General features: G+C 46.0%; 4 protein-coding genes across 7 annotated transcripts; 2 read left to right on the top strand and 2 right to left on the bottom strand.

Annotated features, from left to right (window-relative positions):
* Nucleotides 1–2240, top strand: echdc1 (enoyl CoA hydratase domain containing 1). 2 transcript variants are annotated; one of them, XM_057044902.1, is made up of 6 exons: nucleotides 1–69; nucleotides 463–525; nucleotides 766–926; nucleotides 998–1193; nucleotides 1292–1372; nucleotides 1437–2240. In XM_057044902.1, the coding sequence occupies exons 2-6, from the start codon at nucleotides 464–466 to the stop codon at nucleotides 1858–1860; spliced, it is 924 nt and encodes a 307-aa protein (XP_056900882.1). In that variant the 5' UTR covers nucleotides 1–69; nucleotide 463; the 3' UTR covers nucleotides 1861–2240. The 2 variants fall into 2 exon arrangements, with proteins under 2 accessions (XP_056900882.1, XP_056900883.1); XM_057044903.1 differs by lacking the exon at nucleotides 1–69 and having other exon boundaries at nucleotides 520–538.
* A 448-nt stretch (nucleotides 2241–2688) lies between these two features.
* LOC130532325 (E3 ubiquitin-protein ligase rnf146-like) lies at nucleotides 2689–6011 on the bottom strand. Its single transcript, XM_057044898.1, has 3 exons — nucleotides 5841–6011; nucleotides 5217–5275; nucleotides 2689–5060 (listed from the first exon to the last, which is right to left on the bottom strand). Exon 3 carries the CDS (start codon nucleotides 5046–5048, stop codon nucleotides 3927–3929), a length of 1122 nt encoding a protein of 373 aa, XP_056900878.1. The 5' UTR covers nucleotides 5049–5060; nucleotides 5217–5275; nucleotides 5841–6011; the 3' UTR covers nucleotides 2689–3926.
* A 28-nt stretch (nucleotides 6012–6039) lies between these two features.
* Nucleotides 6040–7519, top strand: mdh2 (malate dehydrogenase 2, NAD (mitochondrial)). Its single transcript, XM_057044899.1, has one exon. The coding sequence runs from the start codon at nucleotides 6164–6166 to the stop codon at nucleotides 7175–7177; it is 1014 nt and encodes a 337-aa protein (XP_056900879.1). The 5' UTR covers nucleotides 6040–6163; the 3' UTR covers nucleotides 7178–7519.
* Nucleotides 7520–7785: 266 nt separating this feature from the next.
* On the bottom strand, nucleotides 7786–19068 carry rspo3 (R-spondin 3). 3 transcript variants are annotated; one of them, XR_008952312.1, is made up of 7 exons: nucleotides 18152–19068; nucleotides 14391–14585; nucleotides 13812–13955; nucleotides 13414–13560; nucleotides 13141–13326; nucleotides 8436–8765; nucleotides 7786–8332 (listed from the first exon to the last, which is right to left on the bottom strand). XR_008952312.1 is itself a non-coding variant. In XM_057044901.1 (7 exons), the coding sequence occupies exons 1-7, from the start codon at nucleotides 18249–18251 to the stop codon at nucleotides 8301–8303; spliced, it is 915 nt and encodes a 304-aa protein (XP_056900881.1). In that variant the 5' UTR covers nucleotides 18252–19068; the 3' UTR covers nucleotides 7786–8300. The 3 variants fall into 3 exon arrangements, 2 of the variants coding, with proteins under 2 accessions (XP_056900881.1, XP_056900880.1); XM_057044901.1 differs by having other exon boundaries at nucleotides 8655–8765; XM_057044900.1 differs by having other exon boundaries at nucleotides 7786–8765.
* Between the last annotated feature and the right edge of the window lie 8081 nt (nucleotides 19069–27149).

Raw genomic sequence — 27149 nt, forward strand, 5'->3', positions numbered from 1 at the left:
GTTACCATTTTCTAATTCCGTGGAGTTCGAGTTTCCGGGGACTGATTTTTCGGTAGCACAACTGTCAAGGTTGGTACGTGTATTTTATCTAGACTGTAATAAAAATGTATTATTATTCACCGGTGTTGTAAAACTCTTTAACAAGCCACACGTTTGTTTTCACTGCTCGCTAGTTGCTAACGTATATATAATATATATATATAAAGACCCTGGAAGCATGCACGACATTCGGTATCCACCTCTGGATTAAACAAACTGTCGGAGAAAGGAATTGTCAGTAACTAGGTATTAATGAAGTTAAAGTAGTTTTAACATCAAGTTTAAGATTCGTTCCAAATGATATAGAAGTAAAGTACATCATTTAATCAGTTTGCATCATACCAGCGAGATAAATAAAGAATGAATGGCCGCTTCAATTTGGTCCAAGACGAGATGTTCTTCATATAATATCTAATATCACAGGATGGTGCTGTGTGCAGTGAGGAAACAACTCTTGGTCAGCAGCAGGTGCGGTGCCTGGGCCGGGTAAGGGACCAAAGTCAACCCAAGTTAATGTTTGCATCCTAGCACACAAATCACCACACAGCCACATGGGAAGATACAAGTCATTCCCAGACGTTCAACATAATTTCAGGGACACAATAGCTAACATCAGTCCATATAATAATGGCTAAGGTGGTTGCTTTAGCAACAGAGGCAGAACAGATGCCCCTCAGAGCTGACCTCATCACTCTAAATAATATAACGTGTAACTATTCCCCCAAGGCCGCTGCTGAGAAAAAGCTCCAGAATCCACGACTTCAACCAGGAGGAGATCAGAGAGAAGCTTCAGGCCTTTCCTGGAGGCTCCATTGACCTGCTGAAGCAGGAGTCTGGTGTCGCTGTGCTGACTGTCAATAACCCCTCTCGCATGAATGCCTTCTCTGGTACGGTCAACTCTGCCCTGTGAGTGTCTGTAGAGAACCTTTCTGCAGGTGATGGGATTCTGTTGTCACAGGCACCATGATGGTGGAGCTGGAGGAGAAGGTCAGTCAGCTGGAGAGCTGGACCGGAGGGAAGGGTCTCATTGTTCGTGGCGCTGGTGGAACCTTCTGCTCTGGGTCAGACCTGAATGCTGTCAGAGCGATATCCAACCCACAGGACGGGATGAAGATGTGCATGTTTATGCAGAACACCCTCACCAGGCTGCTCAGGTCAGGTGTCCTTCTCTGTCTCATCGTTAATATCAACGCTGAATGAAACATAGCAGCCGGATTTTCCAGTTTACTGACTGAAAAAATATTTCCTGCAGGCTGCCGCTCATCTCTGTTGCTCTGGTGGAGGGCAGGGCACTGGGGGGAGGTGCAGAACTCACCACCGCCTGTGATTTCAGGTAAGGTTCCTGTACAGGTGAATAAAAGAAAACTGCATTCACCACATTGTCACATCTGTTTCAGGTTAATGGTGCCTGGCAGCATCATCCAGTTTGTCCACAAGCACATGGGCCTGGTTCCAGGTTGGGGTGGTGCGGCGAGACTTGTCCACATCGTTGGAAGCCCGAGTGCGCTGAAGCTACTCGCAGGCGCAGTAAAGGTGGGCCCTGAGCTCAGCCTGCAAATTGGACTGACAGATGGAGTCCTGGAGGCCCCCCAGCAGCACAAGGGGGACGACACAGGAACCGTTCTGCGGCAGGCCGGGGACTGGATCAGCCGCTACACCACAGGAGCTGCCCCGGTGATCCAGGCTGTAAAGAAGGTGGTGCTGTCGGGTCGAGAGCTGCCCCTGTATGAAGCCCTGAGGACTGAGAAGGACGTGTTTGGGACAGTGTGGGGCGGTCCGGCTAACCTGCAGGCTCTGGCCAGCAAACCCAAACACAAATGACTGGCTGCCTTTCACAAGAACTCTACAGATCAGCCATTTCTTCAGCTTTAATAAACATCTTTATTGTGAGAACATTGAGTTTTATGCAAGGAACTGAATGTCGTTTCAAACATGGCTTAAGAAAGCAACATAGCCACCAATTATATTGCCTCATCTTATCACAAGAGCCGAGGGCAAATACTGGCAGTCTGCTGACGCTGCACTACAGGACATAAAGGACTAAAGGTGACGTCTCTGATTTAATTCAGTAGACTGCTGACAGAGAATCAGCTTTATTGGCCGACTGTTTGGTCATACTTACCTTGAGAGGAACACACTTTAAATCCCTTCTGTGCCCTTCAGTCAGGAAAATAAACACATTTTCCTCCAGGTCCCCCACAGACGGGATTGTGGTAATCATAAATTCATAGCAACTGATGTTGGCTGAAGCTGCAGGAGTGAGCTGATAAACCACAGCTGACAGGAGGCGCCGTCACTTGGACATGTGTCTGTTAATTAAGTTCATACAAAGAATTTAGAGTTTGGGTGTTGGAAAAGATGCTAAATAGCAGTAAGATGGGTTGTTGGGGGTTTCTCCCTCTAACTAAATATTGACGGTTTTACCACTATCGAGATAAAAGCTAATGCTAAGTTAGCCATGATTACCATCAGCGCCACTGGTATTTTTGCATGTTGAATTCTTGGCATTAAGAGGTAACAATCTGATTTGGAAGAAAAAGTTCCATAATTGAGTGAAAACAGTCTCACAATGATCCAGCTTAGACAGATCCTAAAGAAATTATAAACCGAAAAAGAAAAGGCAAAGGTACCATCGTGAAAAATGAGAAATTCTTTAGGTTAATGAAATGATTTATTCTTAAATTACGTGTAACCAAAAATGTTAACAAGCAAAAAATTGTTACACAAAATGAATTCTTCAGAATGGAAAGCCTAAGATTGATCTGATGATGGACGCGTGTATGCAATTCAAAACCTCAAAATTGGCAGCCGCACGTCACACACAGGTGGATTAACAACCAGAAGAAATACACACAAAAAAACACAAGTCTAAAACAAACAGGGAAATATCAGTCCGCCACATCCTGCCCACTGATGGTGCTTAAAAACTCTCTTCAACAAGCACAAATCACAAAAAACCTTTTAAAAGACACCAATTGAGAGTAGCCGGGGTACAAGCAAGGCTTCAGCAAATTCAAAACACCGATACCTCACGATAAAATGCCAATTAGTTAAGGCTGGGAGATTTAAAATAACTTGCATATGCACATTCATGTAGAGCAGTGTCTATAATTTCAGATGGTGGCAATTTAAGGGAGAATCAACAGAACCCTTGTGTGTAACCACTAAATCCTGCGGCCCCATGAGCTGTATTATTAGTTTAGTTGCACTCTGTTGCGTAACAAAGTAACCACATGATTGGTGGGGGGGGCATTTCTCCTAACATCACATGAATAAACCAGAGTGTTATCGCACAAATAGATGCTAAAGTTCAAAACTGCACGTGACAATTTAGGGCAGACCTCATAAATGAGAGCAGAAGCTGGAATTGTCAGGTTCTTTGCAGGAGCCGTCCGACAGCGTGACCCCGTTTCTGCGTGTCGTATTAGCTGAGAGAGTTAAAGAGCGGAGAGTTAGAATGCAGCTGCTCCTGACAATGCTTGAAGACACGGGTGTGTTTCAAAACACAGCCCAATTTCTGTGCATTTCCCCAAATGTCACAGATCTGAAATTTGAATGATTTAAAACCTTGATATGCCTGCATTCAAATGGCCTGGAGTGAGCACGCTGATGGCTTCTGACCAACGCCACTATATCTGATGCGCCCACCTCTCACGTGATCTTCTCCCCTGGTTGACAAGCATGTTGCATCCATCTGTGACAAACCGATTGAAGCATAAAAACAGGCACCAAAAACTGATTTGGAACCGTGGTTGTTGTATGAAAATCATGTAGGACGCTTGCTTTTTTTTGTTTTTTCCTGGTCTCAAAGAAACCACCCACATCAGCGACAAAGTAAATGACAGCGTGGAATAATTGAGCCGTTTGGTGGAGATGAAGCAAGAACCTCACACTTCAGTCACTGTGCACTGGCCGTCCGGCATCCTGGATCTACCGCTGGATGAAGGAGGAGGAGGGGCGGACTCTGCTCCAGGTGGGGCTCTGTCCTCTGGGTTCAGTCTTTGTCTTCGCAGCCTCCTGTCCCACGGCTCCACATCACCCCCTTCCTCCTCCTCGTCCTCCTCTTCGTCGTCACTCCAGTCTCCGTTGCCGGACTCGTCGACAGATGTGTGCGGGTCCGAGGACCTGGAGGGCGAGACTTCCTCGTCCTCATCTTCGTCCTGTCCTTCCTCCGCCTCGGGGCGATTGTGAGAGGGCGTGGGCCTGATGTTGATATGCAGCTGGGACAAAGCATCCTCCAGAGCCGAGCCGTCGCTGCTGCCAGGCTGACCGCCGAGTGAGACGGGTGGTCTGGCAGAGGCCGGAGGGGCCGCTACGGCAGCTGGGACCTGCTGCTGTGCACCTGCTACTGTGGTATCAGCCCCATCAGCAGAGTTCTCCCGGCCCGCTGCCCCGGTCACACCCTCAGTGTCCAAACGAAGTCCCGCTACTCCCTTTTTAGGGATATCCAAAACGTCCCTCTTAATCTTACGCCTACGGCCGTGCTCGTTGCGCCTGTACTGTACCATGTTCTCCAAGTCAGCTACATACAAAAAGCCAGCGATCAGCATTTCAGCCGTTTTCTTGCCCTTGGAGAAAGCGTCCTCCAGCTCGCGGCTGGTTCGCTCATCATACTGCCACCATCCATTGCGACCTTCGTAATACCAGGCGTGATCGCTGGACGCCCCGCCCCGACCTCCCGCGGATGCCTTCAGCTCTTCTGGGGAGAGTAGCGTCGGCCTTTCCAGAAAGTCGTCCGGTACTTCCTGTCTGCAGAGAGCACAGCGTTTACTCTGCCAGGAGGCTCCCTTCACGCACAAGAAACAGAAGACGTGATGGCACGGCAGCTGGACCGGGTGGACGCAGCTCTGCAGGCAGATGGCACATTCCGGTACAGACAGCGCCGGCGACGAGGTGCTGGAGGCGGAACATGATGATTCCGCACTGTCGCCTCTTCCACTGCTGTTGCCACCTTTCTTACTGGATGGAAGTGAGCTAACAGAGTGGTCTACCTCCCCACAACTAGCCATCCTTAGGAAGTACTGGAATGAATACAAAAGGTACAGTGAACGTACAGACTCAAGACGATCTGGGATTTTAAACTAAGACAATTTCATTGTCACCTCACAACTGCTAATATAAACGCTGTACTATAAGCCACAACACCAAAATATTAATAAAAGATGTTTGACACTTACTGAAGGATCCTTAATGCTTGTGTAACATTAGGAGAGCTGAGGGACCTTCAAACCTGCCACTGCCAAGGGGAACAGAGCACTTTCAGGAAAACTAACACAAAATCATTTCTTATGCAGCGACGATTTAAACAATGGAATGTAGCACTTAAAGCCTGGCCTTAAAACGGATTACTTCCAAGCCCACGTTAATTCAACGAGCTTTTACGAAAAATAGAATAGTATTTGAAAGAAAAAGGCTGCTCTTTGGGGATGTAAGCTTGTGCGTTCAGCCAGCATTCCTGATGAGAGCTAGGACACTCGAGGCAAAAAATAAATTAATAAATGGACAAAAGCTAACGATATGATATGCATCCAAACTGGGGCCAGCCTATATGCAAAGTAGTTTAGCCAGGGACATTAAAGCAGCTATTACACACACTTGGCTGCCGTTACACGCACAAATGCAGATTAAAGAGCACAAAGGATCCCATAGACTGAGGGAATGAGCACAACAATAAGACCTGTTGTAGCTAACAGAGGCTAGGCTAAAGTGTCCGCTCTGACTCCAGCAAATAGACGGGATTCATCTGACGGCGTTACCTAGCGTTAGCATGGCCACAACAAGGGAGGCAAGACAAGCCTTACCATCGGAGTCAACTAGGACGGCGGGCTGCAGACTAGCGATGGGCGCAATGCACTGACTTCCACTGCCAATTCAGCGACTTTCAATGTTAACTGGCTTTGTTTTCACCCAGGAAAAAAAAGAAAAGACAGCCTGAATTACAGTCGATGGCGTCACTGTGCGTGATGACGTAGGTGCGACGCAGGCGTATTTACTGCGCATGTCTGTTCGCCGTCTTCCTGTTCGCTCGTGGCTAGAGGACGTTAGTGTCACAGAGGAGAGGGGCTCTTCAGCAATTTCTCGTTTTATTTAACCAACGCAACAGTAAGAAACTTCCAGGAACAAAATGTTTTCCCGTGCCGTGAGACCGACCGCCCGCCTCGCTCGGAACCTGTCCACCTCCGCGCAGAACAACGCCAAGGTGGCGGTCCTTGGAGCGTCCGGCGGTATAGGCCAGCCGCTATCACTGCTTCTCAAGAACAGCCCCCTGGTGAGTCAGCTCTCCCTGTATGATATTGCCCACACTCCCGGTGTGGCCGCAGACCTCAGCCACATCGAAACCAAGGCGCAGGTGACCGGCCACATGGGCCCGGACCAGCTGGGCGATGCACTGAAAGGCTGCGACGTCGTGGTCATCCCCGCCGGAGTTCCCAGGAAACCCGGCATGACTCGCGATGACCTCTTCAACACCAACGCCACCATCGTAGCCACCCTGGCCGATGCCTGCGCCCGCCACTGTCCCGAGGCCATGCTCTGCATCATCGCCAACCCTGTCAACTCCACCATCCCGATCACATCGGAGGTCATGAAGAAGCACGGAGTGTACAACCCCAACAGAGTCTTCGGTGTCACGACCCTGGACATTGTCAGAGCAAACACCTTCGTGGCTGAGCTCAAAGGTCTCGACCCGGCTCGTGTCAATGTGCCCGTCATTGGGGGTCACGCCGGGAAGACCATCATTCCCCTCATTTCCCAGTGCACCCCGAAGGTCGAGTTCCCCGCTGAACAGCTGGCTGCTCTGACAGGCAGAATCCAGGAGGCCGGTACCGAGGTGGTGAAGGCCAAGGCTGGAGCTGGATCCGCCACCCTCTCTATGGCCTACGCCGGAGCCCGCTTCACCTTCTCCGTCCTGGATGCCATGAACGGGAAGGAAGGCGTGGTTGAGTGCGCCTTTGTCAGATCCGAGGAGACGGAGTGCAAGTACTTCTCCACACCTCTTCTTCTGGGGAAGAACGGCATCGAGAAGAACCTCGGGCTCGGCAAGCTGTCTGCCTTTGAGGAGAAGCTGGTGGCCGACGCCATGGATGAGCTGAAGTCCTCCATCAAGAAAGGCGAAGACTTTGTGTCCAAAATGAAGTGAACAGGGGCAGTAATTTAAGATGAAGCGCAGCTTTGTTCCATCTTTGAACGCATCTGGGTAAATGTCAAGATCTGTGATGGTGTTTTAGTTGTTGTCAGCCCGCCGTTGTTCAGAAATCGCTTATTCTTTCCTCTAGTTTCAGTTTTCATCTTGCACTTTGGATTTCTGAACATACTGTACCGTCTTATACAGTTTGCAAATGTAAAATTTTTATCTGCAGTTGCCCTTGATGGCAGCGTTTGCTGGCTAAAAGGCAGAGATTATGATATTTCACCTGTCGATGCAGATAGATGTTACTGATGAGCAACACTCGACCGAATAAAACAAAAGTTAAGACTCAAACTTTTTTCACTGGTTTTATTGATCAAAACCTGGAGGACTTTTTTAAGCTGTGTGGAGCTTATGGAAATCCTTGCTGGATGCTTAACTTCATGTCGTTAAAGTCTGTTCTTTTAACTGGATCATGTGCTACGCCCTCCTGCAGCAGTGACCTTTGACCCCTCCATTATTAGCTTTGTACTGTATTGAGTTTCAAATGACATTAACTCTGGGTTTTATAGCTTTGCAGCGTTGCACGGTTCTGTCGTTGGTGAAGAAACGGACACACAAACCCATTATAGTTTTATTAGACATACAGGTGCCTTTGGTTCCCAGTTGAGCTTTTAAGAGAGCACAGATTTCAATGTACACAAACAAAAATCCAATAGTGATTTGATTTTTAATCACTTTTTTCCCCTCGTTCAAACAGCTTTTGTCTAAAGGCTACACATTTGGGTTTTTCTGACCGGTTTCCTTCACAGCATGCAGGTGTTCCTACATCTGTTATTCATCAAGATGTTGCGAGATGCCCATAGCAAACTTTTATTGTCTTTACAAATTCTGCACCAAATAAAGAGATCTAAAGAACAACAATAATAAACACGTGTCCTAGGTAATGTTGCCAAATCTACATTCAAAAACCAAGATGCGCGTTGCTGTACTGGGGCCTCTTTAAATAAGCAATTCGACAAGGATGTCGCCTTTGTCCCTCTGTCTCCACACATTTGTAGATGTTTCCCCCGCCTTTTTTTTTTCCTTCTTCGATTCAGTCCTAAGAAGAGGAGTCTCAGCAGGGTCTCCTGCATCATCTCAGTGGCAGAAGTGAAGGCGTGGAGGCTACAGGTTAGGAAAGAAAAAGACTTGTAAGTCTTATAGCGGCCAAAGCCTTGTGGCTGAATTTGCCCCATCAAACTTGTGCATTAACATATTTAAATCGTACAGGTAGCAGCAACACCCCCACAGACGGGGGGTCGAGGGGACAGACGGTGGGTGAGGTCGGGGCAAGTTCTGCGAGGGACTGAGACTGGGAAGGTGAAAGGGGGTGTTCGTCCCGAACACTACTGTACAAGGTCATCTTCAGCCCACACGGGGTCTGGGTCATGACCTCTGCGATGCCTGTGCTCCGTTTTGTTCCTGTTATCAGAGTCTTCTCGTTCACCTGTGTCCCTCTCTCGCTCCCTTTCCCTCTTCCTCTCCCGTCGCCCGTTCTGGGTTTCCTTATCCTTCCTGTTGCGAATCCGCTGCTCTTTCCGCTCATTCCGTCGGCCCCCTGAAAAGTTTTGGAAAACAAGGGAAGATTAGAAACTGTAGCTTGCCCGGAGGCTTTCAGATAATAAATGTTTGTTTTTTATTAATATGATCTTTTCTTAATACAAATCATGTTTTGTCTGTTAAGCTATAATTGATGCACAACCATGGATATTATGTAGCCTTAGGGGGGATAAAAAGGAAGCCATAAAAGCTTTAAATCTGCTACAGCTGAACAAATTGTTTAAATTATAGCTGCACATGATAAACACGTATCACAAGAAATGCCTCTTAGATCTCAAGTATGATTTAATAACAGAAAAATAACACGTAAGAACGCGTTTCCATCATCTAGGAGACCATTACATGACGATCTCCGCACCCACCGCAAGGTGGCAGCGTTAAATCACAACTACCCCCCGTCACTGTATGATCAGCAGACCATTGTCCAAAATAGAAAACCTTTAAATAAACCCCCCAATGTATCTGTTCTTGCAACACCATCTCATAAACAAAACCGAGAGTTATGGAATGCTGAAGGTTTATCTCTGCTTGAGCTACAGTTATTAATGATGATAACAAGATCCACCCCCAGGGAGGTTGGAGACAGGACCTGCAAGTGAAAGCAGAGGAGGCCCTTTCCTGTTGTTGTATGGCTGCTGTTCATGTGTGCGTGGAACAGAGCAGCACGGCCTGCTGGGCTGGCCAGCCAGCCAATCGGGGATTGTGAAACTGCTGAAGCAGGCAGTAGGCACAGACGCAGCCAGAGAGAAATGGGGAGATAAAGCGAGACAGAGACAGGCAGAAAGAGGTCTCTCTATGTCTCCATCCCATCCTGTTAATGTTTGCCCCCCCCCTTTGCTCATTCTCAGCCTCTGTGCATGTTCATTAATCATGCCCAAGCTCCGGGTGGATCCAGGGGCCACGCCTGAGCCGTACATTCCGGACCACCGATGGCAAGTAACCTGCAGAAGTAGGTCGGAGGATGTGCATAAATGCAGACGTGCACATCTGGGACACAGAACCGCCAAACTTATGTTGACAAGACAGTGAATTTGGGGTAGATGGTGAATCAAAGGTGGTGGTGGAGATGTGTCCATGGATGGATGAGCAGATGGAGTAATCTGGTGCACTGACTCATTCAGGGTCTGCCCCTGTCCTCTATAAACACAGGAAGTCCCCTTCGCTCTCATTGTTTTCTCTGACCTGACACCATTTACAACTATTTACAAGTTCACAGGATTAGTCATACCGCAGCCAGCCCGGCTTTTGTCGGGCCAGGGGAGAAACCTAATCAACATGCCAGTGTTGAGATGATCAGGATACTGTTTATCAAACCGTCCCAGATTTGGATGAACATTTGGGTGTGTGTGTTTGAGATGGTCTATGGATGGGACACCTGTACATGCTTTGGGATGTTCAGCGCTGGTTGAATTTACAAATGTTATTAATTGGACTAATAATCTGATCATTCGTGTAGAATGTTTGATCACCGCTGTCATTTCCTGTTCTTTGAAAGACAATGTACGTACAGACGGAGTCCTCTTGACGCTGTAACTTCTAGAAGGGAGGATTCTGTAAACTATACTGAGAGCGTTGAGAGGCTTTACTGGCTGGGACAGAAATAGATCCATGACAAATGAACAAGGTGAGGCGGGGAACCGGGGAAAATGTGTCTGTGTGTGTGTCTGTGTGTGGGGTTGAAGGGGGATTGTAAGTTTAATTGTGACACATCCTCCATGGCAGGCGTTCTGTCGTCCAGGGATCTTCTGGTGGGAGCCAGGCTGGGATTAAAGGCTATGGGCTGTCCCTCAAGTGGAATTCCTGGCCCACGGCTATATGTGTGTGTGTGCGTGTGTGTGTGTGTGTGTGTGTATCAATCCCCCTTCATGATTCGCTGCTGTCAGCTTGCTTAACTTCATTTGTAATAGATCTGTCCATGTGTATGTGGGAGTTAAAGGGTTTGCAGAGGGCACACAGTCTCTCCGGATACAGAGATAGAGAGGTGAACAACGGGTCCACTGAAGGACAAATTAGCCGGCATTAACTTGAGAGAGACAGCGGCGGATGAGGATGTGTGTGTAAACATTCAGAATCTCCAGCCGCGGATAAATGGAGGAACCGGGCCAAGTTTTCCCACTCCGGGCCCGAATATGTCATCATGTTTCCTAAAGTTTTACAAGTTTTCTGAAGCGGTTGTCCCAGTGCAGCAAGAACCTGGTCTCAGGGCTCATAATTCAGGGTGGATTATTCCAGTTCAGCATGAAGATTATAAGCAATGGCTGCAAGCTGCAGTTGCCCTGTAATATTACTTAATAAAACGATAGCAGCTATGATAAGAAAAGCTAGAAGGCAAACGTGCAACTGGTGAAAATGCTGCCTCCAGAGTTTACTGTGTGCACTTTGGACAGTCATCAGATCCATAATCAGGCTTTGTAGATGATGAAGGGCCAGAGTTCAAATTTATATTCCAAGAATCTAAAATATTAAATGATCTTTGGTCTAAACTACATTTTGGACCTGGTTGAGATTTTTAAATGGGCCATTGGCTCTTGCCACTTATTTTGTTCTTAACTTATGAGCTTCGCAGATTTAGTTCTCAAAATCTGAAACTAATATAGACTTAGAAAGATTAAAGCACAGGAAACAAGGCTAAAATATACCGGATACAAGAGACCGGATGCAAAACTGTGTCAAATATTGGATTTTGGAGGGGATATCTTGCACATACACACAGGACAGATATCATACTGGTAAAGTTGACTTCATGATAAAAACTGTTTTGGTGTTGGTCATGTGTGCAATCTACAAGTAACACGATAGCAAAAAAAGTAAGAAAATAAAAGATGTATCAGTGTCTGAGGAGGCTCCTGGGGGATTACCAAAGGGCTCCCTGAGGTCGGACCACTGACCCCTTAGCGTGTGCAGAACATAAACAGTGAGGAGAGAACACGCCAAAGTAGGTAATTAGCCCTCATTTAGCACGGATGCAGTTAGAGGCAACTGGGTAATAACAAGCACCACTGAGATTCTTTCTTCTTTCTTTCTTTCTTCTTTCTATTTTTCGTTCTCTCTCTCTCTCTCTCTCTCCTCTCTCTCTCTCTCTCTCTCTCTCTCTCTCTCTCTCTCTCTCTCTCTCTCTCCCTCTCTCACTTCCACCAGGATCAGCCTACATCAACACTGCTGTCAACTTCACACCAGTCTCAGGCCCCGACCCAGAGTGGCAACAGGGAGCTTAAATAGGGGGCTGTGTTTTCTTTGGTGCAGTAGTGTGTGCATGCGTGTGTGTGTGTTGGTAGGGGGGGTGAATTGGCGGAGCATAGAAATACAGATACAAGTGGGGGCGAAAAAGACAGCAGGGGTGACAGAGGACAAAATGTTATAGTCTGCATCCAAATCGCATCAAGCCAATGATCTCGCTTCACAAATTACCACCAAGTGAAGTGGCAGGAGTCAAATGGTGTGTGTGTATCAAATGTGTAACCAGGCATGCATTTGTCTGACTCAGAGACTCAAATAGAGAGAGAGAGAGAGAAAGGGAGAGTGTGTGTGTGTGTGTGCGTGTGTGTGTGTGCGTGTGTGTGTGTGTTGGCAGCTGTGGGGATAAACCAATACTGATCCCCTGGTCGCCGCGTGCCTCCCAGGGGAAGGATGTTGATGTTGAGCTGGCTGTTTCTGCTCCGGAGTCAACTGCTTTTCTGCTGCATCACACACACACACACACACACACTCACACACACACACACACACACACACACACACACACACACACACACACACACACACACACACACACACTGTTTGTTCTGTAAGTGTGAGGCCCCAGAGGGCTGGATCTCAACCTCCTCCCCTGTCTGCGATTTGTCATTTAACACTACAGAGTCCAGGCTAGAAAACAGCCAGTCGTAGCCGCCAACCAAGTCAACTGCAACCCCGCACACATAATACAAAAGCGATCGTTAAAAAAAAAAAAGAACGCCAGAGTGTTGGGTTTTTCTAAAGGGACGCAGCCGTCTGAAAGCAGTTTTTACTCTCCTCCCCATCACGAGTGATCACGCTATCCCCGTTTGCTCGGAGCAGAAAACCTGTTTTTCTGTTCGACAATCCCAAGAGGTCTCGTGGGAAAACACGTAACGTACCCATTGCAACATCGCACATGCGTGTTCCCCCCGCTGTCCTCACTCTGACCACAATGACAATCCTCTGAGTAAACAGTCGTAGTCCCGAGCGGAAGAATCAGCAGCTCTGATTAGACAGGCTAAAGCAGCGAGGTCTGGACTTCATTGGGACTGGGACCCTGTGCCATGAGTCGCAAATTCGCTGTTGGCACCGACTGTGGTGGGTGAACAGCTACTGCAGCCGGTGTTGTGCTTTCCCAGGGACACATTTTGCTTTACCTGGACATTTCCGCCTCTTGACAAGGCACTCCTTGATCTCTGAGATCTCAGGACAGGGATTCCCGAAGGGCGAGGGGTACCGGAGGACCTGCCGTGTACGGGTTTCTTGGCCGCGCTTGAATCTGCAGGTTCTGCCAGAGCGAGAACACGGGCTCCACTCGCTCCATTCGCCAACCTCACAGTGCACTAAATTGAGGGAGACAAAAAAATTGCTTTCGTTTTTCAGTGGTACACGATTTTGTGGCTTCTGAACAACCTTCCGCTCAGACGGACCTTGAGGTGTGCACTCCATGAGTTTGTCACTGGGCTCGAAGTCATCTGGGCAGACGTGGTGGCACCTCCCGCTCAGCAGGTACAGGCCCTGACGGCACCGCGTGCACGTCTCACTGTTCACACAGGACTCGCAGTCTGCCGGGCACTCTGCAAAGACAACCGCGTTGAGGTGCATCTGTCTATATCTGGGGTGCCCAAATCCACTTTTCAAGGATCTGGTCGGGTTTTCTGTCCTACCGGGCAGAAAACGCTTCCTCTGAGGAAAGTCCCCAGGTGAAATCATTGTCTACCTGATGGGACAGGAAAACCCAAGACAAACCATGGCCATCGTGGACTGCATTTGGGGATCCCTGCAAAATCCAACCCAAAAACCATGCACTTTGGTTTTTTAAACTTACTGGGAGCACATTCCCTTTGTGCTTCGTTGCGGACAAGCCCCTCGGGGCAGGTCTCCTGGCATTTGCCCAGGTGAAGGTAGAATCCTGCTCGGCACCGCGTGCAGAAGTTCTTGGCGAAGCAGGAGTCACACTCTGACCTGCACTCTTGACAAAGAAAAACAGACCCACCGCCGGCGTTTATTTAAACCATAAGTTATCAAGTGCGTCCCGCATGTTAAATATACACCATGTCACCGTGTTGCACGTCTCACTGGGAATACAGTTAAGGGTTCAGATTGATGTCTTATACACCGACGCACTTGATTTAATTTAGCACCACTCCAAGGAAACATGCAGTACGGGAGAGGCATCACATTTTTCACTCGTTTGAGTACATGCTGTGTGGACACATCTGTGCTGCGGCGCCATATTTCAAAGCAGTGCTTCGGAGCTGTGACTTGGAACAGACTAGTGGCAGAAGGACATAAACACAGATCTGGCTAATACTCACAGTGGTACACTAACACATGTGATGCAAAGATATATTTCATATACATACACTTAAAAAAAACAAATACACACAAACAAATGTTCTCTTACTCGTGCAGGGACTTCTTTCTGGAAAACGTGTGCCATAAAAGCCGGGAGGGCAGGAAGTCACGCACACCCCGATCTGCTTCATCCCAATCCTCTCCAAGTGCATGAAGAAGCGTGGTTTGCAGGACAGGCAGCCATTGTAGTCAGAGCAGGTGAGACAGCCACCCTGCTGGCACCCTGAGCTCACACCAGAGATCTCTGTCCGGGACATTAGAGAACAAATTTCAAGTTGCATGAAAATATTCTCAAGTCTAAAGGGTTAATTAGAGGGGCAGAAGTGATCATCTTTGACTTGCTACGGGAGGTTTTAGAGATTTCTCCATCGCTATAGCTGTGTGTCAGAACCTTTAGCATTGCCTGTACCAGTAAAACCACCCTTTCTCTCTTTCAAAGCTCACAGTTGGAATTCGCTCCACTCCCGCAGCCAAAGACTGGCTTTCTGCCAGCCTAACTCTAACGCTGAAGCTAATTTATTTGGGCCATGGTCACAAATTTAGCTCCAAGAGACCCATTTTAGGTCCTAACAAAACGCAATTGAAATTTTCAATGATAGAATTTCATGCGTTTATCCTCATGGTGCAATAAAAGTGATCGCCCCCTATTTCGCGGAGGTTGTAAGGAAAAGTAGGAAAGGATCTAAAACGCTGCAGCATTGATGTCAAGTTAGAGCCCGCGGGATGTATATGAAGAGGTCACAATGCATCGATTTATAGTAAACCAGAATCAGAAAAGAAAACTGCTTTCAGTATTTGGAAAAAGAAAATATCCAAGATTTCTGCTTTACTCCCCAGAATCGCACCAAGTGCCCTGAAGTCCCATCCAAGGCTGAAACAATACCTGAAACCAGATGTTTTGGTTTTAATCGATTTGATATGAATGTATTTCTTCATTATTTAATTTTACAATATTTCTGCCAGCTGATCAGTAAAAGACAAACAAGGGTTGTTATCACGCACACGTCAGTGTTTCATTATAGGATCATGTCTCCAAACACAATGCTGATACACATACTGCTGTGTTTATGCAAATGATAAACTATAATTGCCTTTTTTTAACCCCCAATGTCTTAATAATATATAATAAGTTCTGGTTCTTTTTAAACTGCACGTGACCATCTTTGTGCCAACTGTATTTTGAAAGTAAAAGTTACATGTTGCATATCAAAATAAAAGTTTTAAGTTCAACATTTGGACATTCTGCCACAGGGGTTTAAATAAAAGTATTTCTCCTGCCAGATGGCAATGAATGGAGGCAAAATTGAATTTAATAGTTGATAGAAAAACTGAAATGACGATGTTAAGGAATATAATGGGGACGTGACATCAATGAAACATGTCATAACTGGAAAAAAGATGCATCTTCCTCATCAGGTGATGCTGGAGATTATCCCAGATACACCTCTGACAGGCCAGCAATCCATCACATAATATGCTAGAATATGGATATAATTATATTAATATGATAAAATATTGGATATAATATATCCAACTTTAGACTGTGGGAGCAAACCCATTTTATGTCTTCAAACTATTCCCAGGTTTGGTGTTGGGGTAACGCTGTGGGAAAATTTTGAAGGATCCCCTAAATGCACTCAAAGAATTGTTCGTTCTTTAAAAATAATCCTTATTTCATTTCTAGCCTTGACGTTCTGTGCCAGGGATCTAAATTTGGAGCCCTCGGCTCCGGCTTAAGCTGCCGTAGATCATGAAGACTTTGTTTGAAATATCTCCACAAAAGCTGTTGCCCACATTTGTTCCTGCCAAACTGCCCTGGTTCGCAGACCTCTTAAGATGCAGAAATTGTGCCCTTGCCCTCACAAAAAACCCACAAAGAACCAAAACGAAGATGTACAGTTCTATCTTGCAAAAAACAGCAGCTGACTCTCATCAACATACATACCTCACATACATACATTTTTTTTATGTTCAATAAAAGGAAACTGCAGCAAAGAAGGAATGACCCCTAATTCTGCACGTAGGATGGATCCATATTCGAGCTTTAGGATAAAAATCCAGGTCTTTGTTAAACTTTGACTGAGCTGAACTATATGACATATATCATTAAACCCCATGAACTGACAGGGGTGCATCATCAGCACTGACAGGAAGCTCGGAACTCTGGCTCAGCCTCTGCGTGGTGATTTTGGCCACTTGACTCAGTGGTCATTGACTCCCATCTCACACTTATCCCCCCTCTTTCCCTCTGGACACGTTCACCCCTTCACCACCCGGATATCTCCACAAGTGCACAGTGTATCACAGCCATGGATGAAGCTGGTATTCCTAAAAGTCCTGTCAATTACTGAGTCAGAGCTGGAGGTTTGTAGCTTGGACTGGGAAAAGGGGGGGGGGGGGCAGATTTCATCCTTCATCCTTGTTTTAAAGCCGTTTTGAGCATCTTTTCTTTATCCTAAACACACATTTAATACTGTTTTCCGTCTGGCTGCAGTGAGACAGATGCAGATGATGTCAAGTGGACCTTTTTGCCACTTGTTACTCACAGTCGAGAGGCTCCTTATTATTGTTTAGAGGAATCTAAACACTCAAATGAGATAATCTGTGTGTCTTGATGCACTGTATACAAATGTGACACCACAACATCTACATATGTGCAGAGCAAAAACATTTAAATCAGGACAATCTGCTTATTGAACACGGTCTTTTCGGGGGATTTTGTCAATATATCATTTGAATTTATTCCACATGGAAATAGATGTATACATGCTGGGTGAAACCCTGAAAAGCAATTTGATCTGTTCTGGAAAATAACTGCCATCCCAGGACCTCTCTTAAGATGTTATAAATAAACACACTGTAGATGCTACAGCACTCTTCTTTGGTGGCCATGTGGGGAGAAATCAAGAATTACACAGATCTGAGGTCTCTGATAAAAAAAAAGATGTACGAGGACATAGCCACAGATGGCATGGATAAAAACATCACTCCCAACGTCTATTACTGTAAATCACAGACAGTTTTAAGCCACGCTGGCAAAGGGATACATGGAATATTCCAGTTATTCCAACAGATGGGTCATGTAGAACATCTGGAGAACCTCAAAAGTACAACCACAGAATAATTTAACTGGACAAAAATTATACGTGTTTTCAAGAGGAGACATTGGGTTGACTTTCTGATACGGACTAACACCAGTGGGCTTTACCAAACGACTATAGCCCATTTGGTTTAGAGTTGTGGAAACCCGCCTGCGTCACCGAACCACAGCGACGCACCAGAGCGCTGCTGTGACCGCTAGAGAGCGACGGGAGACAGGCGCAGCAGAGGAGCGCGCTCCCCGGCTCCAGCCAGACAATTAAGAGCCAATTAAGGTTAGTTGCTGCATATTCAGCGTAAAGTAAAAAAATAAAATAAAAATAGGACAAGAATCACGAATTGAACGTAGAACTAACCTGGTACATTAAAGTATATGGTTGAAAATTTAGAATAGGTGTAATAAATGACTGAAGTTAAGAATAATGGAACACTCATAATCTACCTAAAGATTCATACTCCACAGTTCTTTTAAAAAATGAAGTGGGGAGAAATAAATCTTAAAACCCTCACCCTCCGTTTTTAAACTGCGCCCGTGTGGGAGTTATTCACTATAAACTATGGCCAAACCACAACGTGACAGTTCGTTATTTGACCTGTACGTTTTTCTAGACAGCAGCATTAGAGTGTAATAGCAAATTTGGGAATTTAAACATTAAAATCCCGCGTGTGCACCAAACTCCGGGCGTCTCGCCCTTTATTTGTAATACTCACGTTTATGTTGCCAGTGCCTGGAGCTGCTGTGCTGCTGACAACCAGTGTAATCCATGCAGTGCAAGATGATCAACACAAAGGAGATCAGATGTAATTGCATAGTAGCCCGGAGATGAGACTTGTAAAGCCAATATCAATGTTCACCAGTTCACTTATCGGATACGATTCCGTTTTCCTCCCCTATAGACGGAGGCAGAGCGTGGAAGTCGATTCCTTAACTCAGCGGGACCCCCAGTTATGGGGTGATATGTGATGATGGTGGTGTACGGTGGCCCAAAGATGCCTGGGCCGCTTCAACTGTAACATCCTGGATCGGACCTTCATAAGTGCCAGGAAAGCCAGGCAGTCAGGGAACAGTGATCCGTGCTGTGATGAAGAGCATTCCCTTACGACTCACAAAGCAAACACTCCAAAAGCTGGATCCTCGTCCTTTTGCGCACAGAGGCACGTCAACAAATGACCATTAGCGTAAGTAGAGATGATCAATCGGGTTTTGTTTCGTGCCCAACGAGACTCTCAAAAGTTCTCTTCGTGTACAGGACTCACAAATGACCTTTCAGCTCCCTCTGCCTTACTCTCTGTCTCAATGGAGATGCGCTGTGCGTCCCGGGGTGCGTGCCAGGCGCGCCGAGAGTCTTTACATCATTTTCAGCCTCAGTTAAAAATTGAAAGCCGCGACAGTGGAAAACAGCAATCGTTGGATGGGAAGAGTGAAGGTTTTGTAGTTCGTCAGGCTGTCAAACGCACACGCACATCTCCTTTGTTGCTCGCAGTTGGCGGCACGTCGCTGAACCAAAGTCAACCTCCGCACTTTCAGCGCTTTTCTGCTTTGCGTGCAGGACCCATTCACTCCCCTTCTGTCGGCCGGCTGATGACTTCAGCCCCCTCTCTGTGTCTCTCTCCCTCTCTCTCTGTCTCTCTCTCTCTCTCTCTCTCTCTCTCTCTCTCTCTCTTTCTGATACTATGAGCTGCAAAGTTTATTTAGAGGACAAGCCCCGCACCCCCACCCCAGAGAGAGAGAGGGAGAGGCAGAGAGAGAGGGAGAGAGCATAAATCATTTCATTTTTGGCCATGAATTTGTCCACGGTAGCTTCTCTGATTCTTACCTTCAGCCATGTTTTAAGTGCTTAAATCATTTTTCATGTGATGAAAACGCCCCACCAGTTCCCAAAAATGCCCCCTAAACCCATTAAAACATGTCCAGAATCTGCATCCGAATCGACACAATTTAAAACATATTCTGGACGCAGACGAGAGGAAAAATTACATCAGCTCAGAAACCTGAAGAACAAATAAAGTTGCTAATTAACACGTCTAGTCGTTTCCAGAGATTTACTCACTCTCCGTCATTTTTGTGAGCTCAGAAAGAATGTTAAGACTGCGCTCATTTTGTTCTAGTATGAAATGTTCTGGCGATACATTTAAATTGTAAAAGGAATTACCGGTAAGTAAAACAGAAGGAAATCTTTAATTACAGTGAATGCCATTGCCGCGTGATTGCGTCCTGCTGATTTCCAGATTGACAGAAGCTACACATGGTTCGGCTCTAACTTCAGCTGATTGGGCGCGGAGGGAGAAATTCCTGCTCCGCGGCCAGAGAGGCAGCAGCAGCAGCAGCAGCAGCAGCAGCAGCAGCAGCAGCAGCAGCAGCAGCAGCAGCAGCAGCAGCAGCGCACCCTACTGCCTCTAGAGGGCGCTAGTTCCACAAAAGCATGAGGCCTCCACACGCGTGGCTATCAGCGATGCTTAACTGGAGTACTTGACCTTCCACGCGATATTTGTGTGATGATGTTACAACGTCCAGGACCGATCCAAGGGAGACAAGACTTAAATCTCAGCTGAAAAAGTTCCAGGGACTTCTTTTTTTTTAACCAGCAATGCCATTACTCCAAATGATTTATCACCATCGCCTTTGTTTGAAAGATTTTTTGGGGAGATATTTAATCTAATAAACAGAGATGCGTACCTCCTAAATGGCCAGAGCAGGGTTGAAAAACCTCATTTGTCTGTCTGGTGTGTTGATATTTAGGAGGAACACTGTGCACGGTGCTGGTACTGTGGCTTCTGGTCTTTCATTGGTTGGGAAAGAAATGCTACACTAGCTCCTTATGGGAATACCTCCTTGTTTACAGCACAATAAGTCACAGGTTTGAAACCACTGCCACTATCACAATCCTAAATGTATGAAATGAAAAGAACCCAAGTAACAGATCTAACTATTGTGAATTTAAATATTATATATGCTGCAGATTTATACAATCTTTTCAATTCTGCCAGTTACCTGGGCCCTTATTCGACATCTACAAAGCGACAAAAGTCCAGTTTGATATTCTGCAGGTGTAAACTGTGGCAGCTACACTGAGTCTTACCTGCTAAACTGAAAAAAAAACCCAAGGAAAGAGCCAAAACTACCTCCCCCAAAATGTTCCGAACACTTTTGAAATCTCTGTCCTCCCACTGGGACATCGAGGAATAATGCTCATCTTTGTGTCCGTGTGTGCGCTCGTTCGTCATAAGGGTGCAGAAGGTGAAGGTCACTTGGTCAGTCCCTGTGACCGTCCAGTGAGAGAATCACTCGTCACCTGTAAATGAAGGCGGGCAGGTGCACAAAACCTCCGTCCTAAGCAGGGATGCCGTCCACAATCCCCCACTTTCCCCCCTGCACTCCCATGTTCAGTCCTGATGCAGCCTCGCTTTAATTTAAACCTTGAACCGTGCATGTCGTCATCTAAGCTTGGCACGCAAAACTGCAGATGTCAACAGCCATTTCTGCTCTTGCTCCCTTCATTGCACAAGTCTCCAAGGTAAAGATCCAACGTGAGCGCAGACACTCGGCCTCTACACGAGCTGAGGGGCTCGCGTCACTCCAGCGAGAAGCCAAATCCTGCCAAACCCCAACATCTGACCCAATATCCAAGGCTTACGTACAGGGTGAATGTGTCATGACATATGATAGAAAGGGAATAGAAGGTTTACAGACGGTCATTGATGACTTTGTTTAGCGCAAAAGGACGCGGCGAGCTCATCAAAATGACAGCGGACAGTCACAGTTATGCCTTCTTCTGACACCATGAACATGCCAATCAAAGTAGCTTTAAAAAGAACCTGGCAAGTTGGTGACCTCTACTGTACACGTCCAAAGGCCTACTGTGAGACATAGGTCACCTTTGAAGGAGATGACAGGGGTTCAGAGCGCATCAGAGGTTTATTACACGCATCATCCCCGGTCGAGGCTCTGGATATCCAGTTAAGCAGACTTATTGTTACACTAATATGGCATCACATGCATCTATTCATCCCAACCTTATCAAGGTAATCAGGCTCTTAATCCTCAACAACGCCTGGGTAGCCGACACGTGGTGTCACCATTCCACGAAGGTCACGTCTGTGATCTCCAACCTGTTTGTCCCCTGACTCATAAAATTCCCACTATGTTGATCCGCTGTAGCTCTCATCAGCTAATGAATTATTTCAGGCTCGGCGTGCACGTGCCTCGCCAGGGTTGTGAAAACATAGCAGTCGTGTTTGTGGCCATAGGTACGAGGTTGTTTCTACTAAAGCTTCAGATACCCCAGCGGCAATCTCGCACATTCCTCCAGGGTGACCCAAGCAGAGCGGGAGATGCTTCAGAAAAGAACAAGACGTTTTGAAAGTACGTTTCAACGTTTCTTCCTGTTAGAATGCTGTGTTTTTTGCTGCCACTGCTCAGGCTCTGGATTGCTGTAAAACGCCTGGAGGCAATGTTGATTGTAAAATACGTTTTAAATTAATATATCAGAGCTAATAATAAATGTCCAAAATGGCTTTTTTATTGTTGTTCAGATGTCTATCATATTTTTATCCTGACAGAGCCAGTGTGCTGTTTCAGAGCATTCCTGTTCTGTTAAGCTATGCTAATGGCTATAGCCTCTTATTTAAGAAAAATCCCAAAAAATCCAGACCCGCAACAATATGCCATAGTGTGTTTTCTCAACTGTTACTGCCTGTGGGTGTGTGTTAACACTATTTATGGGTTTATTCTACCCACTTTGATGTGAACACAGTATAATATACAGGCTAGTTAGGCAAATATTTCACATATTGTACGCTGGAAGTGCTTGTTTATATTTCCTGAATGTGTATTTTCATGCGGACACGTGTAAAAACATCCGCCTCATGTGGAAGTGATGCAGTGAAATCGTTGAACGTGGCTCGCGCCTTCCAAGGGACCCGACACCCGGGAGGAATCCCCTGACTAATTTGGCCATGAGCAGGGCATTAACTACACATTCCTTCTGAAGCAGCCCCCCCGACAGCATCACATTAACTAAACGGAGCGCAGCACCGTTAGAAAGGGTCACCACTTTTTGTGTCTGACCCCACATTGATGTATTTCCTCTTCTTTTGAGAGTATTTTTGAGAAACGTGACTGGCCAGTGAATAGCCAAAGTGCGTGTTATTTCACGGGCGGGTGGGGGTTCAGAGTTGAAGCAGGTGGTGGCTTTTCTATCCTTTAAAAAAAGGAAAAAAAAGTGAATTCGCCAGCGCCCGCCACCTTTTTGAGGGGAGTGAGAAAGTTTGTATAATGTGTCTCCTCTGTTGCTACGGCGGCGTTGGGCTCCTCGTGAAGCCGCGCAGAGACAATGGCGGCATACTGGGGATCAAACACTGCAACCCGGGAAATTTTAATCATCGCAGTGCCACCAGCTTTTTTTTCCCATCAATTGTTGCTAGGGAACAGGTGAGCCAGACCCTAGACATTTTGGGGTGTGTGTGTGGTATTTCTGGTGGGGAGGGGTGCAGATCAGGGTGTGCAGAGTGGAACCTTGGGGTTATTTTATTAATCTGCACACGGGGAGCCTTTTCTTTCCCTTCCTGATAAAACCCTTTTGGCTCTTTCTTTTTCGCAGGCCGCCTGTCTACCCTCGACTTTTGTCCTGTGATCATTCAGCTCTGCAGGGACCGGTGTCAGACATCCCCCCTCAAAGAGAGCCTTTGTCAGGGTTGGGTTGGGTATGTGCAAGACACAGAGGACACTGTAATCATGAAAAACCTTGCAAAGATGTATAAAATACCAGTTTATAATATAAGTTTTTGCTCACTGTGGTTTTTGCGAACGTGTGGTTCGGGAAACGCTCTGGAGATGATTGCTCGCTGCAAAAAAGTTGAAAGAAGGCAGATGGCCTGAGCTTTGTTTTTGTAGTGAACGATTTCCTCCCAATCTAAGAGGTGCTAATGGAAAGGGCCTGAATTAAAACATGTGTGCAGTGACAATTTACTCCTTTGTTTCTCACCCAGGCAGAAACAGTTTGAAGAGAGAGAAATGGGCCATTTTACAAAACAAGTTCACAAAGACATTTTTCCATTCGGTGAAAACTTCGAGATCCATCACCTCTTCCAGAAAACCTCAAATGTTGGACCGGTCCATTCTGCTGGAGTGACCCCAGGCTGACATTGGGTTGTCGATTTCATCTGATCAGGCGATAGTTTCAACAGTCACCAAATACCCTCCCGGATAACACAAACATTAGGAAACATCCATGCAGCCCATAATATCACTGCCAGGCACATGGAAACCGCTCCTCCAAATATCCTTCATCTGCATTGTTTCAGTTGATTCCAGGCAACCTTTAGCACAATAGTAAGCATAACTGGATAAAGAGAAAGTTGCTTAATTGCCTATCAAATGCTCATTTGTTTATTTCTCTGCAAAAACAGCACAAAGGAGAGCCAGAAGGTCACCGAGGCCACCAGTCCTGTGGTGGAAATGCTCATTTCAGCTGAAAATCATGACAGAAAACCTTCACTCACCTGGCATCTTTGTCCACTGTACACACACATTCATGGCCATTAATCAGAACTCCAGGTTTTCAGGATGATCGATAAATCCAATCGTTCCAGCAGTAAATTGGGATTTGCGGTAGAAATAACGGTATAAGTTTTGTTTAACCTAGACAGAAAATGATGCCACAATCCAATTTTGGAGAAAAATAAAATAAAACAAACAGGATTATGTCGGTCGTATTTGTTGTGAAGTCAACTCAAGTCACAGGCTGGAAAAAAGAGGGAAGACAAACAACAGATGATTGAATGGCAGTAATTAAAACCACAATAACAACAATTTTGTCAACATAAATCTGTGCTGTCTGTACTTCAAACCATGAAAATGTAACCGCTTTGGAGGCTGTGTTTCATCACCCCAGCCACCCCTGAAGGGGAACCCTGGGTTGATGTGAACTTTACAGTATGTGCTGACAGAGAGCTTTAGCTGGACAGCACACATGTTGGACGTATGCAAAGCACATGAGCCCCGTAAAGTGTAGCTGATCCAGCATCTGACCAACAAAACAAGGGGAACAGACTACAATGGCTGTTTATAGCCAGTGATAATGACCTTCCTATAAAAGCAACAGAGGGCTAATTATGCTAGCCTGTTTGCAGCAATGTGAGGCTATTATTTAAAACAGGATTCATTTTATAAACTGGAATTTGAGACTTGGAATGGCTTTTTAAAATATACGGTAGGTTGTGTTTTACATCATTACATGGAATTATTGTTATAGATACATAGAACAAACGCATTAGCATAAAATGTTAATACAGAATCATGAACATGCCGCAGCCACTCACAGATACCTGAAGTGGATTGTGGTGAATTTGAGACTGATTGTAATATTCCAATTTCTCACCAAGCTGAACTTTGCACGTGTATTGACTATTTACTTAATTAGAATGAAAACTGAGTAATCTGTAGCAGTGAGAGGACAACCCACAATCACGCGATGGGGATCCCAGATGTGCCCAGCTGTTGCACATTAAGGCTTTTATTTTGTCGGGCTTTGAGGAAAGAACATGTGAACGACATTGTCCCAAAGATAAATACTTGCTAATTGCTAATGCTTTGATCACTGGGTCGTCAGCGTCTTACAGCCACAGCCAGGTTGATTTGACAGCATTTAACAGTGCTGACATAAACTTCAGAGCTGCACCCTGGATCTCCAAAAAAAATGGCCAGAAAAGCAGTTTCTTAAAATTTTTGCTGTTGGCCAGAGTGGTCCTGCTAGCCAGAGGAGAGCACAACTGCACAAACTGGGATGAAACACACGAGGAAAGGGCCGATAGCAGGGCAGGCAAAATCCAAATATGATGAAACGGACACATGAAACACACGAGAAATAACCGCACATGGAACGCGAACAAAAGGAACTTGACACTGGGAACATTGAACAATATACATCTTTGGAGGAAAAAAAGCTGGAAAAAAACCTGAAATACCCAGAAACACACACTACAAAGCATAAAATATGGATTTAGAAACTCATCAATCATCTGCAAGCAGCAGTGAACCCGACGTGGTTATAACAAGACTTGCTTTTGAAAGAGCTTTAACCCCCCCCCCCACACACACACACACTGCATATTATGTGTTATGTTCAGCTTAGGTCACAGGTCTCACGCAGAAATGGTTAGCATAACCGATATTCAAAATAAGTGACTCACAGTTATTTCAGTGTTGAACTTTCGGGAAATCTCAAAATTATCAACATGTGGTACTTTAGCAAAGTCCTGTGCGGGAATGTGGTTGGACATGTATTCCTCACATGGTGGAGACATAAATCAGCTTTCACAGCCTCATGCATGAAAGACAGACAGACAGACAGACAGACAGACTGACTGACTGACTGACTGACTGACTGACTGACTGACTGACTGACTGACTGACTGACTGACTGACTGACTGAATGACTATGGCTCTTCCTCTTTAGACTGGGGTGAGCATGACCCAGGTAAACCACTGACAAATTAATGTCCATCGTCACCGTGACAGAAGTCCTTGTCTGTTCATTAGTCAGTGATTTCTTTTCTGGCAGCCTTCTCCTCTCCGTCTCACTCAGATGCGCAGGGAGTTTTTAAAATCCTAAATAATATCAGTCAGCAGCTTCAGCTAAAACAGATGGCAGATGAAGCCTCTTCGAACGTTTTTCTTATTTCCATACTTAATGGAGGAATGTACCCGGAAATTATTCAGAATTTTAATTGCTCAGCACTGGGCTCCACAACGAGGAAATATTTTCACACTTAACTCTGGAGCATGATGGCATGATAACGAAGCTGCCGGGCCGTTTGGATCACTGAGCAAAACTGGAATCGTAATGTTTAATCAAAAACAGCAGCGGTGGGAGAGATAGAGTCAACGATGAACCGACAACCGGGTAAGAAGTAACAAACAAAAACAGGGGGGAGAGAGAGAACATCACGTGGGTGCACATAAATGGGGCACCCACATCGTTTGTCTGTGCCAAAGTGAGTGATGACAGCGACTGGCTGTAGTTTGTTTATCGCAAAGTCGGCATTTCTGAGAAATAAACAGCGGCTGCAGATCAAATCCCACAAAACACGACACCACTACTGGTCTGGATGCAAGTCAGAGACGAGGCTGGTGATGAAGGCGGATACTGTGTCTGGGTCTGGAGCATGAGGAGCCCCGATGGTTTCCCCCGATGGTTTAGCACAGGGAGTTAGAGAGAGGCCATCCCAGCAGGTAGCTGTTACCCCCACCCCACCGTGGTTCCATTATTAATGGCATCACGCTTGTATGATACCTGGGTCATGTTTTGATGGTGGCTTTTGTTGGGGATCCCTGTGTCATCCATAAGTGGTGCGAAAGGGGCAACTGCGATGTGATGGGAAACCTGGGGCAACAATCAACACACTGTGATTTGGCAGCGACCACAAGTATTGTTCAGAAGTGAATTCGGAGGAAAGGCCAGGCTTCTTTACTGCCCCTTTTTAGCTTCTTTTCTTAGACAAACAGTGGTACCATGCATTACAGTTTATATGTGCACAAAGGTTATCCATGGATGTGTGCGTTTCCCCGTCTCCCCCCACACACATTCACAAAGATATGTTTAAAATTGGAATGAGCTGATTTCTATCAAATATACATACATGCAAAATGTTGACTGCTGCAGATTTGACTGTGAATACGTGAGCCAACAATTTATTCTTAACGATTCTG

Source organism: Takifugu flavidus, chromosome 10, assembly GCF_003711565.1.
Source record: "Takifugu flavidus isolate HTHZ2018 chromosome 10, ASM371156v2, whole genome shotgun sequence".
NCBI classification, from domain to species: domain Eukaryota; kingdom Metazoa; phylum Chordata; class Actinopteri; order Tetraodontiformes; family Tetraodontidae; genus Takifugu; species Takifugu flavidus.

Excerpts from the sequence above, each read along its gene's own strand:
- LOC130532325 (XM_057044898.1), bottom strand. The coding sequence starts at position 5,048 with ATGGCTAGTTGTGGGGAGGTAGACCACTCTGTTAGCTCACTTCCATCC.
- rspo3 (XM_057044900.1), bottom strand. The coding sequence starts at position 18,251 with ATGCAATTACATCTGATCTCCTTTGTGTTGATCATCTTGCACTGCATG. Across the intron at positions 13,561-13,811 it reads ACAAAGGGAATGTGCTCCCA|AGTGCCCGGCAGACTGCGAG; the intron begins GTAAGTTTAAAA and ends TTGTCTTTGCAG. Across the intron at positions 8,766-13,140 it reads CAAGAGGCGGAAATGTCCAG|GGGGCCGACGGAATGAGCGG; the intron begins GTAAAGCAAAAT and ends AAAACTTTTCAG.
- echdc1 (XM_057044902.1), top strand. The coding sequence starts at position 464 with ATGGTGCTGTGTGCAGTGAGGAAACAACTCTTGGTCAGCAGCAGGTGC. Across the intron at positions 927-997 it reads TCGCATGAATGCCTTCTCTG|GCACCATGATGGTGGAGCTG; the intron begins GTACGGTCAACT and ends CTGTTGTCACAG. Across the intron at positions 1,373-1,436 it reads ACCACCGCCTGTGATTTCAG|GTTAATGGTGCCTGGCAGCA; the intron begins GTAAGGTTCCTG and ends CATCTGTTTCAG.
- mdh2 (XM_057044899.1), top strand. The coding sequence starts at position 6,164 with ATGTTTTCCCGTGCCGTGAGACCGACCGCCCGCCTCGCTCGGAACCTG.